Here is a 13,232-nt window from a genome sequence, read left to right on the forward strand (position 1 = left end):
TCTTGGGTAATTCACATCCTGTCTTTGGGCCCCATTATCTTCCTCTGTAAAATGAAGGATTCAATGGGTAGAGTTATTCTACTACTGGCATCCTGTCATTCTCTTGTACCATGCCTTTTTTTTTTTTTTAGGCAATTGGGGTTAAGTGACTTGCCTAGGACAGCTAGTAAGTTTAAGTGTTTGGTCTGAGGCTGGATTTGAACTCAGGTCCTCCTGACTTCAGGGCTGGTGCTCTATCCACTGCACCACCTAGCTGCTCCTTGTACCATGCCTTTGAGGGATCTCTGTAGTCTTTTTTCCCTCTGTCTCCTCTATCCAGTTAGTCATCAAGTTGTATCAATTCATCTTTTGAAAGCTCTCTTAGAATCTTCCTCTCCTTTCCCACTGACACTATGGGTTACTATGTGACTTTGGGTAAGTTCTTTCCTCTCTCTAAGCCTCAGTTTCCCCATCTGTAAAATGGGAGAGTTGGATGACATCTGTAGAGTCCCTCAGCTCTCATGTTGTATGATTATGCAAACTTCGCTTCTGATTTGCAGGTTTGTTAAATTTTGGAACTTAACCCAAAATTCCCATAAATTTAAATGAAAAGCCTGTACAAATCTCACAAAGCACATTGCACATTTCAAGTTTGAGAGTACCAGAGACCAGCAGTTTTTGTTTACTGTCTCCTCTATATAAACAGAATATAGATGGCAATTAACTAATAACCCACATATGGGTTTATTTAAGACAGTGTAGAGTAACCTAATTATAATGTAATTTAAATGTGAAGACAATTTGACATAATTATTTGTACCCATTGTAACTAGAATATTGTCTGTAGCATATGTAGATATACGTAAGTGTATGTACACTTTTGCGTGTATATAAACTGCCCCTTTGGCCACTTGGGCATTGGCTCTGTGGCTTCTGTGAATGACCTATATTAAGTCAATATTTAGATGCTGGCTTTTGGGAGAAAAAAAAACAAAACATATCTAATGGCCTCTGAAACAAGACTCTTGAAACTGAGGGCAATTGCATCATTGTCCAGTCACCTAGGCTTAAATGAAATTGATTTGTTTGTAAGAAGTATTAAAAATATTTTAAAGGACATTCAAGGTGCCTGACATTTTCCTTCTCTGTCTTCAGCGTCAGTTTTAGACACAGCAAAGGGAAGCATGCGGAAATCATTTGAAGCCCGGGTACAGCCCAATCACACTGGGTAATCCAGAAGGGAGGAGTGTCCAGTGTATGGTTCCATTCCATTTATTGCTCTGTGGAAGATGGCTGCAATCAGTCATCTTCTTGCATATGGTTTGAAAAAAGCCTGTCTCGCTGGAAAGTAAACTATTATTTAAGCACAGCATCCACTCTACTCCTGAAACAGTTTTGCCAAACTTATCCAAGTATTCTCCCATGCTTAAAGATGATATAAATATCATTTATAGCCAGCCGTTTGCTTCAGCCTATATGGAATGTCTTCCTGCTCCCTTGATCTAAGTGTCCCAGTTTACATTATAGTCTTTATTGCCTTGGTTTGATGGAGTGATCAGTAAAAATTTAATGACTCTATAAAATAATAAAAATGTCATTAATTTACCACGGATCTCAGATGCAGGGGCTGTAAAGTTACATTAATAAACAGAATATTTTTTTACAACAAAAAGCATTGTTACGTGGGAACATATAAATAACACACATAAATTTAAGAGCAATTTTACTGTTAGCACACACATTATTATGGAATAGCCAATAAGTGTATAAAACATAGTATATAAAATTTTATTAAAATATACTGTGCGCATCAAAAATTCAGCTTTTATCTAAGTGCAAAGAAAAGCCATTATTGTGTGCTTACTGGTTCACGGCTCTTCTTTCCCCAAGATCACAATTTTACATTTGTTGCCAGTCACAGGAAGTTGCCTGCGTTTGTGGAAGAAAACCACCCCTGATTCTTCCCGATTGTCCCAAACCCAGGCTTCCCCAGTGCCCAGATGCAGAGGCCAAATTGCTCAGAAGCCATCCCTGCTGAGACAGTGAGGGGAAAAGTTGCTAATTTCATGTGAAGTTAAAAATAATGCCCAAGGGGTTGGATGGTTTGTTCAGTGACTCTGGAAATCAGGGATAATAATGTAGCAGTCTATCTGTCATCACTGAGCCGGCCCAGCATTGGCTGGAATAATCGGTGAAGATGATGGATGCAACTGGCTTGTGGCCTGTAACGTTTAACATTCATCAGCTCTCACTAAAGGGGGCTTTATCATTTAAATATCTTTATTTAATATGCAGCATCTACCTCATACATCACAATTTCAAAGCACTTAGAGAGCCAACAGACCTACCAACACAGCAGAGCTGACTTTAATTTTTTTCCATAACTTTTATGTTGCCTGCATGTTGGTGACTGACAATGCATAAATAAGTGTCTAATCACGGCCCAGCACGTAAAAACGAACATTCTGCTGCCAGGCAGAAGCCTGGGTGTTTGTCCTGGGGGTGGTGGTGGTGGGGAAGTGGGTGGGGAAGACAGGATGAAATTATCAATGAAACATCATCGCCATTTTCAAATTGTCTACAAATATTGTAGCCCGATGAGAGCTTCCAGGGTGGGAAGAAAATGGGGGTTAGCAAACATTTTGCCACACACAGTCTAAGTGTTCTCCTGTTGGCAGAATTCTCCTCAATAGACTGATCCCAAAGTTGACATGTTATAGAATGGAAATCTTTCTGCATCTGTGGCCATATCCACTATTTATGAGTCTTGGTGTCCAACTGCACCAGAGCAAGCTTGGCTTAGCTCAGCTGCCTAGAGTCAGATACCTATTCTCTTCCAGTGACGGGGTGCTCTACTATTTACAGTGGTGTGGCTGGGAAAGAAATGTTCTCCACTGTTCTTTGAAGCAAGGCCGAATGGATGCCTTTCTTCTGGGGAGCTCAGGGAAGCTTCTCTGTCAGGTCAGAACTCGACAGTCTCTTTCTGTAGGCTCAAAGGCAAGAAGAATAGTATTAATATTGAAAAATATGAAATATTACACACTGGTCAAAACTGTCTCATCTGTGATTTATTTTTTCCCATATTGAATGAAAGCTTTGTGGGTTTTTTTCCTTTGGCCAAAATGTTGATATTTTATGAGAAAGGTTCACTGCAAAAAAATTTGTTTTGAACGAAGTGAGAGAAATGAATGATTTCAAGGGCATTTAGAATGAATGTGGAAACATGCATGCGCATACGTGTGCTCATGTTGGTGAATGGTGACTCCAAATGTTTTTTTTCCTTGTTACGATAAAAAACAGGCTCATAGAACTGAATTGTGAGAGTATTCCTTTTTTTTTTTTTTTTAAAAGAGAAAAGATATTATCATCACGTAAGCTTTGTTGTCTTAGGATTTTATACACCATGGCATATAATTTTCCCTCTTCTCCTTCCTTGTCAAAATATTGATATTCTTTCAGGAACTTATTTTATTTTATTTTATTTTAACAGAGAATATTTCCTGGTAAAATCAAAGAGAATGACTGACTTGGAAAGATCCTTGAAATATGCATATTGATGGGTAGCACAGTCTGGTGATTTTCAGAGTAGAAAGTTGTTCTCCCCCCCTTGCAAAAACACAGCAAAGGTTGTTCTGCCAAGAAGATTGCAGGTGTCACGCAGAACCCCTTTTGCATTTAACGTGGGGGAAACCATTCAAATGCAAATGTTTGCAATGAGAAACAATGTGATAAAAAGGTTGAATATTTTCCTTTCCTGGTGCTTATGGTTGCTTTAATTTTTTTTTTCCCTTTCCCCTCCTGCAAATCTAAGCCTTGGCACCTGAACATTGAGATGTTAGAAATCACTGGCCCCATGACTTACATATAACATTTAGCTGCTTGCATTTATTATATGTTGCTTTATTTTGTATCGGGCCAGTGGGCCTTGCACACTTAGCCACCCATGCACAGTTGCATTTTTATGAAAGAAGACATCACCAGATCATACTTGGGATTGTACTCTTGGTTTCATTTACCTTTTTTCCAGATGTTGTATCTAGGAAAGCTGTCCCATGTCTTCCTCAATCTTCTGCGTTAGCCTTTACCCTAGTTGGAAAAATGAAGGGTCACTATTTTTTTTGTGACCACTGTTCCCCAACCAAGACAGTCCTCGGACAACTTTACCACCTACAAATTCTCCAGCGAACGAGGGCTTATAGAGCCAGGTTTGTGCCATATCTTCCTTCAATGCCAATTTAAACATATTTTGTGCTGAGGGGAATGGGAAAGCTTCCTGCACAATTTGACTGATGGGAATTAATTATAGAAATATAATGATATTCAAAAAACAATCATATTAGAAAGCAGAAACGTATTGAAACTGTACAAATGAGGCACAGCAGATATCAAGTAATTGTATGTTTGCTCTTTAAGGATATTTCCAAGTTTCTAAACATCTCGATGAAGAGAAAACTCGGAGCGTTTCCATCGAATGCCTAGCATGGCTCAGTACGGAACTAGGTCACTGAACAATAGATTGAACAGCAATTGGCACTCTGGGGCTGCATAATACATTAGGAAGAACATGCAGAAGCTGGGCCGGTGTGGAGACGGGAGCTGGTATTTCATGTCTCTAAATTCAAGCTGACATGACATTTAATACTGTTTCGTAGTAATGTATCACAAGGTTTCGTTCATTCACAAGTACAACGTAATGCCAAGTTTTAGTCTAAAGAAGCAACAAGGCTTGGGGAGGTGGGGGGAGTGTTGGGGGAAACAGGACTTCTTCTGCTCCTGCAAACAAGAACGCTAAATTAGTAATAACCACTGAACACTTTGCCACTGATACACAGGGAGGGTCGCTGCCTGGAGTCCCATCATACAACCCCAGCTCTGTTGATCCCTTGGAGTGTCCTAGGTCCTGAATCCTTTGAAGAACTGGGTTAACAAGTAAACTGCCTTTCTTTCCTTTTTCCTCCCACACTGGCAGGTCCCCTGCAGGTCTGAATTCTCCAGGGCCCCCTGCTTTGCTAGGAGCAGTGGTCTCTTATTCACTTGCCGTAGAGGCTCAGTTCAAACTCCTAGGCAAAATAATAGTACCAACGACGCTGTCATCTGCTATTCCTCCTTTGAAATATTTGTCTTTGAAAGCCTCTTGCATAAAATTCAGACTTGTATTTCCTCAGGAGTACAAATGCAAACTGTGATCTCTAAATGGCAAAAAACGCCTCTCCCATTAAACTTCGCAGTGTGTTTTAATAGGAATTGCTCTTTCAAGTTCTGCGTTTCAGGCTGGAAGAGGCTGATTGGATTCCTTTTGGTTGAAGGGGGGAAAGCCAATAGAGGGAGAAGCAGGCCAGTCCAGAGCTCACGGGGTTCCTGGCTGTGGTTTCTTGGCTATTACCTGAGCTGTCCTTAATACGGCCCATATGCCAAATTGGCCGGAAGGGGCTGCACCAGGTTCCAAGCTTTCTGTCGCAGGAGTTAGTCATGGCCAGAGTTTCAAAGTCTGTGCTTTTCATCTAGTGAACAAGAAAGGAATGAAAATGGGAGGAAATATGGCTGTTCCTATGACTGCCGTGAGCTTAATGGGTTCTCTTCTTTCTTCTAGGACAGAACACACTTTGAGAATCTGGGCCCTCAGTTAACGGGAAGTCAAATGAAGATGGGAAACTGGGCCCAGGAGTCATTGATCTGACCCGGCCTGAAGATGCAGAGGGTGAGTTGCTGCTGTGGTGCTTCTAGTCTTTGCTTGCTGCTCCTAAAATGGTTAAAGTTGTGTGTGACTGGTAGACTAGGACTGACTTTCTTGGGAGCCCTCATCTGGGTCTTGAATAGACAGTGTTCAGATCCATCTCTCTTTATGGCCTTGTGAATGGCAAGTGGAAGAGGGTTGTGTGTGTGGGGGGGGTGATGAAGAGCACAGCTGAGGCTTCCCTACAGAGTTCTACCTCCAAGGGTGCCTTGCTGGTGCATTTTGTGTCCTTTGGATGTATTTTAATGATGTATCCCCGCCTCCATCCGAGGGCAGAGAATTGTTCTTGTTCTCCCAAGAAAAATGTGCAAAAGTGATTCTGACTCTGAATGAAGGATGGCCAGACTGAGCAGAGCCCATTTTTAGGAACCAGGCTAGTGGTCTGTAGCAGCATGGCCATCTCTGCTCAGTCCAGAGTGCTGGTTTGCTCAGCCTAATGCTGAAATCTTCTGAGAGCAAGTGATGGAAAAGAAGGCCTGCCTGCCTGCCTAACAGACCAGGCATTCACCTCAAAGTTTGTCATGAGATCCAGGTCCTTTTGGGTTTGCTTGAGCCCACTTCAGCAAATCAGTAGGACCTGCTCTCTGGGGACTAAGGAGAATTTATGATTTGGTTCGGCACTTAGGGAACAACGGTGCATGGTTATTGACTGTGTCATCATCACAGAGACCTGGCTGGTTTTCCCGTTAGCCTGTCCTTTGGCCAAAACCCTCCCACCAGTCAGAGAAGATTAATTTGTTCTTTTCAGTGTAACATAACACTAGCTCCTGTCTCTGGCCCCAAGCAGAATTCCTCTGTTAGCCTAAGAGGAGAGAACCTGGCCCTCCCTCATGCCCTTTAAACCACAGCTCTGCTTCTGTGGCCTGAAACATTTCTCAGCAGCATCAGAATCAGACCAAACTGCTAGACAGTGCCCAGGTACCAACCCAGGAGCCAGCGGCAGAAGCACTGAGAGATACTGCTGCTTAGGACCAGGAGATGCTTCAGGAAGTTTCCAGAAAGCAGCCCTCTCCTAAGATGGCAGAACAGGGCAGTGTTTGGTTACAGGGCTGAGCACATCGCTGCTGCTTGGGAAATATTTGGTTGATTTCAATTCGACATTTGTTAAGCAACTGCCATGGTCAGGGGCTTATGTCAGGCCTTGGAGAAACAAAGATAGACATGGCACAAGTCCTGTTCTCAAGGAGCTTACATTCTAATTTGGGAAGGACAACTGCATCAACAGCTCTGATGCAAGGGAGGAGAGCTCAACAAGAAAGCGATCACTTTCACCAGTTGTTTTTTTGAGGGGGTATCTTAGGAGGTGGCATCTGAGCAGGGCCTTGAAACAAGGGTGCTATTTCAACACGAGGAGACTGGAATAGGAGAGGGAGCCATTCCATGGATGGAGAGCTTAGTGTGAACAAAGGGGTGGAGGAGAGCTGTAACTAGAGCAGGGCCTTGGGGACTTTGTCCCAGGGTGACAAATTTTGGGACTATTGATAGCATTTGCAGTCTTTAAGCTGTGTAGAAACAATAGTATGCAGCACCTGGCTAGCAAGAAGAGTTTGTAAAAATAGGAAGCTACCAAATAATATACTTCCATTCTCTCTCACAAGAACAAAACAAAACAAAACAAAAAGCCTGGCTATCATATCTTCAAACCACCCCGCTGCCCATAGGAACAAGTGGCCCACCTTTGAGGGCATTTCGCATTCCTTACACCAGGCATGGTTTGTGCTGCTTCACGTGCAGAAATTGCTAGCTATGTCCCTGACACAGAGTTGGGGTGGGCAGAGGTGAAAGAGGATAGCCCAGTGGCTTTGGGATATAGAGGAAATGAAATGGAATAGCATGAAACAAGACCATACAGATAGATTGGAGCCAGATGGGGGAGGGGGACCTTGAACGCCTAGGTTAAAGATTTGTCCGTATTTAGTAGGTAAAGTTGAGGGGCTGATGGTTTTGGGTTGGGGAGTGACATGACTAATACAGGGGATTATAGTGGGGAAAGGATGGAAGCAAACAAATAAAAAACAACACATAAAAGATTAACAACTGTCTAAGTGAGCAGAAATGAGGCCTTAACAAGGGTGAGAGGAAAAGCGAGATGTAAGCTATATCCCAGAAATTGAAATGATTGTGTGTGTGTGTGTGTGTGGTGTGTGTGTGTGTGTGTGTAGGGAGTGGAAGACAGTGGAGGATAGAGGTGGAAAGTATGATCTTTTCTTTTGGGTCACCATCATCGTGGATTGCCCAGGGGAGGCATTTCACCCAGTGCAGGTCACTATGCATTAGCTCCCCTGTGGACCATCAGGGTACTTAGAGTGTCCTCGAAACTAGATCCGGTCTCAGAGGCAGGTCTCACTTCTGATCTCTGTTATCTCTGTTGACTGGCTTCGGCTTTGTTGCTGGTCCATTCTGTCTGAATTGCAGAGTGGAGTAGTCGTTTCAATAATGTGGCACACCTATCTCCCTATCAACCCATCTGTGTGTGTACATTACATCATATAAAGGTAGGCATTTCATGGCACTTTTGGGGGGCACTGTCATTGGTAGAAGGATCCCCTGGTGAGGAAGTCCCTCTGTCTATGCAGACTGGTGCCTGCCTGGCACTGTAGAGCGCTGAGAGATTGATTGATCTGTCTCAGGTTAAACAACAAGTATGTGTCAGAGACAAGATAGAACTCAGGTTTTCCTGACTCTGAGGCCAACACATGTCGTGGCTGCTTCATGTAGTGCTGTAAGTGAAATACTCTGCAGTATGTTCTCCATTTTACAGAGGAGGAAGATGAGACTCAGGGAGGTTGGCTTGCTCGGGGTCATGCAGCTAGTAGGTGTTGGAGGCAGTGTTTGAACTTAGGGCTTCCTGACTCCCTGTCCCACAGTTTGTTCCCAATGTGAGCCATGCTGGCAGTCCCATGGGAGGCTTGGGATCTGCTCAGCTGGGCTGAGGCTTGGTAGCCACGGAGACCTGTCTTCTCTTCCTGACTCTAAACCTACCTCCCGCAGAAATGCAGGGCATATGCTGTTCACCTCTCTTCACCCCAGCTCTAATCTGGAAAGTGGGCATAAATAGATCCAGTTGCTTCTCAGCAATGCCAAGAGAATCTGATGGGTGGTCTCAGTTGCTTTGAAGATCAAGAATCGGTGCATGGATAGTAAAGATAAGCTTCCAGACACTTACTGTCATGAAAAGCAAAACAAAAACCTCACTATCTTTTATAAAAGTGGTGAGTCTCTGCGAGTTCTACCACGTATTCTCTGTGCTGTGTATATGTGATTTCTTCCCAAAGCTGGTGTCTAGGTTTTTGGAGGGCAAAATTCTTGTTACCTTCCTTGGTGTGGCCCATTTCCCTTACCCTAAATATAGTAGCATTTGTCACCCACTGCCTATCCTGTTACTGTACCATACTGAGCAGCTCCACATGACAGGTGTAACTTTAGAAGGACTGTAGTGGCCCAGGTCCTGCTGGAGCGTGTGAAATCTTTTCCTCAGAAGCAAGCCCTGGACTGCCATTGAGGCTCTGTGTGCCTTGGGGGAATGTGAGTTCATGAATGGAGTCCGGTTACCTGCCTTAGTGCCTACAGAAGCAAGATGCCTTTGTAAGGGGGTGCTGGGGAAGGGAGGTGGCAGCGGGGGCAGGGCACATGGTGGGGGGAGGGTGCCTTCTGCTGACTACTCGGATGCCAGATTCCCTGGCACCTGCTCCAACCTAAGCCTACTGCTCGGCCTGCCACACTCAGATGTGTTGAGTTACAGTTAATGTTAAAGTCAGTACAGGTCCTCATAGTAATTCCTCCATTTTCACACACTCAGAAAGAGCTAAATCAGGAATCATAGGAATTATCTTTTCAGCCTCCTCATTTTGCAGATTAGAAAGCTGAGACCCAGAGAGAACAAGTGATTTGGTTAAAGTCACAAGGCTGATGAATAGTTGAGTGAGGATTCAAACCCAATTCTTGGCATTCCCAGTCCTATATCCTTTCCCACTAAGGGGTTCTTCCCGTGTGTGTGTGTGTGTGTGTGTGTGTGTGTGTGTGTGTGTGTGTGTGTGTGAGAGAGAGAGAGAGAGAGAGAGAGAGAGAGAGAGAGAGAGAGAGAGAGAGAGAGAGAGAGAAGATGGACATGTTTGGAAGTCTGATGAAGCCACCGGAACCCTTCTCCATAAGATGTTTTTAAACACATAAAGAAAAGTATGTAGAAGTACAAAGGAAACTAATTCTATTGAAGTAGAGCAGCTGCCTTCTCAAGGGTATAAAGAAAACTCAGGGCCATTTAGGGGGGACAGATCCCATGCCTCCAGTCCCATAGCCCTCACCTCTGGGTCTGCCCTTGATTTGCACTCAGAGAACTAATATTTAAAACCTGCTTGTGCCCCAGACAAGATGTGTGGCCTCCTACTGTCTTTTTTATCTTTCTGGGCTTGAGTTTCCTCATCTATAAAATGAAAGTCTTAGACATGATGACCTCTAAGGTCCCTTCCAGCAAAAATCCCATGCTGCTGGGATGCATGGCTGGTTCCTACTTTCCCTAGTGTTGGGAAGCAGCCCTTTAAAGGGGTAGTACCCTTCCTCCTGCCTTTCTTCCTGACTTCCCCTCCTTTTCCTCTCATCCCTCTCAGCAAAGTCAGAAAGACAGGTGCTGCCCCAAACAAACAAACAAACATATAAATAAATAAACAGCGCAACAAAAACCAGTACCCTAAACTAAGACCTTTGAGGGACTGCTCTTCTGGGTTATTTGTGAAGCTGAGTCCATGTCCAGGGCTGGGGTTGCTGGCACATGCTCATGGACTTTGAAAGGGCCTGAATCGCTCCGTAAGCATCATGGGCACTGACTCTGGAGCCCTGGATAGGGAGGCGGGGGGCTAAAGGCCACTGACAGAGGCAGCTGTGCGTGCGCATTAACCACTCATCAAAATCAAATGACAAAGCCCCACAAAGGGAAAACAGAAATTAAAAATATAAAAGGCAAATGGCTTCAACATTTTATTTTTAAAGTCCAGCTGTTATTTGGCTTGAATGTGACAAGACAGCATTTCTCGCTCACCACGATATTTATAAATCCCCCAATTCATCGGTGTTGAGGATGTGCAGAACACGTTTTTGCCCTGGCTGGGGCTGAAGCAGTGGAGGGCTTCAAAGGGGCTGAATGGCCCCAGATCCTTGGGCTCTAGATAAGACAGAACCAGGAGACAGGGGGTTCTCAGTCACTGTGAATTCATTAAGACTGATTCACAACTTTTACTTTTTCAGCAGATATCTGTATAGATTTTTTTTTCTTCCTCAGAGCTCTATTTAGAGGAGGAGCCAATCCTTATCCCAATTCACTTACTGTGGAAGCAATGTAACATAGTGGAGAAAAACCCAGATTAGCAATCCAGAGTCCTGCATTCTAGTCCCAGTGCTACTAAAATTTTATTTTGTGAGCTTGGACAAATAACCTCGTTCCCTGGGCTTCATTTTCATCTTTTATAAAATAGTGGATAAGAAGTAGCCCAGATGGTCTCCAAGCTTATTACAGTCCTAATACTCTGTTCTGTCTAAAGTCCCCTTTTTTCTCTAACATTCTGTATTTTCAGGTACTTTCCAGCTCTAACATCTTTGCTCTAAGATCCCTCCTAGTTTTGATATTCTCTGTTCTATGGTCCTTCCTAATTATGACAGTCTGTGTATTAAGATTTCTCCCAGTTCTGATATCCTCTGATGTATATTTTAAGGTCCCTCCCCTTTCTGACATTCTCTATTCTATTTTCTAAGGGCCATCCTATTTCGGACAGTCTATGTTCTAAATTCTCTCAGCTCTGACATTCCCTCTTGTGTATTTTAAGGTCCCTTCTGGCTCTGACATTCTATTTCATGTTCTAAATTCTCTTCTGGCTCTGAAAGTCTATTCTGTCAGGTCTCTCTGATTGTCAATGGTCTTTGTTCCAAGGTCCCTACCAGTTCTGACATTCTGTGATTCTCAGGTCTTCAGAAAGCCCACAACATGTTTTGTTGTAGCTAAGATGAATTCTCCATGTTGTCTTCCTGACCTCTAGGGCTTTATTCATTCATTTACTCATTCATTCGTTCATTCAATAGCAATAGATAGATTATTTCAGCTGGTATAGCATACTTGTGTTGGTTTGCACAAGAATTGCTGGACAGATGACACTAAATCTATCTTTTCCAGTGCCAGAAATCATTTTCTTTTAGTAGAAAGGAATACGCCAATCTCAGACAAAGACAGGATGACTTAGTTTTCATATAGGATCTTGTTAGGCTTAGAGAGTTGAAAGCATAACCTGCTTTCTGAATAAAAAAGCTGCCTTTGGTTCAGTGGATGGTGAACTGAGGGACAAACCCTTTAAGAACTGTCTTAGGTTGTAGGGTTCTCTTCCCTGATCTAACATCTTCAGAGCAGGAGGCTGGCATTTGGCACAGAGCAGGATGGCTAAGCCAGCCATGCCCAAGCTTTGTCTTTAGGAGAGTTTGTCAGGATCCTATCTCAAGATGGTCTCATCTGTTAAGATTTATGATGACCTAAGTGGTTTTGGAATGGAGATAGATCAGGAAGGTTGTCCCGGGACCTTTTCAGAAGCAGACTCCTCAGAGTCTGCTCACCCTTTCTCTTCCTAGGAGGACAGGTGATTCACTGCCTAGGGCAGCAAGGAGGTCCCTGGCATTGCTTGGGATGGGATCTAAGCCCTTCTTATACTTTGAGCTTTGAGGGTCCTTAGATCAAATGTTCTCTTGGGGAAATTCCTCATATATGAACCTGTAGAGTTTTAGAATAGGTAGAGATCTTGGCAGCATTTGTCAGCCTTCCACCCAGGCCTTGTCTCCAGTGACAAAGCCAAGCTCTACTTCTGTATCAGCTAGCTCTCTTTAGTCAGTGAGCAAGCAAGCAGACATTTACTAAGCACCTACTGTGTGCCGGTCGCCAGGTGATACAAAGCTAAAAATTATACATTCTTGTTATTATAATTATCATAGTAATCATATATATATATATATATATATAAAATATATTATAATTATTATAAAAATTATAATTCTTGTTATAAGGAGGTTCTTCTTTATACTAAATGGAAATCTGCCTCCCTATAACATCCATTCGTGGGGGCTTAGTCATCTCTTTCAATGAGCATAAAGCTCCTTTTTCCTAATGGCAGCCTTTTAGGTATTTGATAACGGACCAGGAGACCTGAATTTGAATTTAAGTCCCATCACTGTGTGACCTTAAGTCATTCAGTTCCTGCTCTGGATTCTAGTTTCTACAAATGTCAAATGAAGTGATTGGACCATGTGGTCAGGCCTGTGAATCTCTAACTTCACTGCTAAATGATTAAGACAATTGTGTGTCGTGGTAGACCGCATTGCAAGTCTCAGTGAATAAAGCCATCAAGGAGAAATTGTTTATAAGAGATCAGTATAGATAGATGTCAGATTCTGGAAAGGGGAGAGAAATGCTGGAACTGCCTGTCTGAGCAATTCTGGGGAGAAGAAGGCAGAAAACAGAAAGAGGACATTCCTATTGGGTGGTTTTTTGGTC

The 13,232-nt window shown here is 43.2% G+C and overlaps 1 protein-coding gene across 1 annotated transcript in view; it reads left to right on the forward strand.

The window, feature by feature from the left end:
* The window catches only part of SOX6 (SRY-box transcription factor 6), a 520,387-nt gene that overhangs the window by 463,039 nt on the left and 44,116 nt on the right, over nucleotides 1-13,232 (forward strand). The window contains 2 exon segments of the mRNA XM_021005404.2: nucleotides 5,570-5,603; nucleotides 5,606-5,677. Coding sequence (XP_020861063.1) covers nucleotides 5,570-5,603; nucleotides 5,606-5,677 — 106 coding nt within the window.

The sequence above is a fragment of the Phascolarctos cinereus genome, unplaced genomic scaffold, assembly GCF_003287225.1.
Source record: "Phascolarctos cinereus isolate Bilbo 61053 unplaced genomic scaffold, phaCin_HiC Scaffold_9;HRSCAF=440, whole genome shotgun sequence".
NCBI classification, from domain to species: domain Eukaryota; kingdom Metazoa; phylum Chordata; class Mammalia; order Diprotodontia; family Phascolarctidae; genus Phascolarctos; species Phascolarctos cinereus.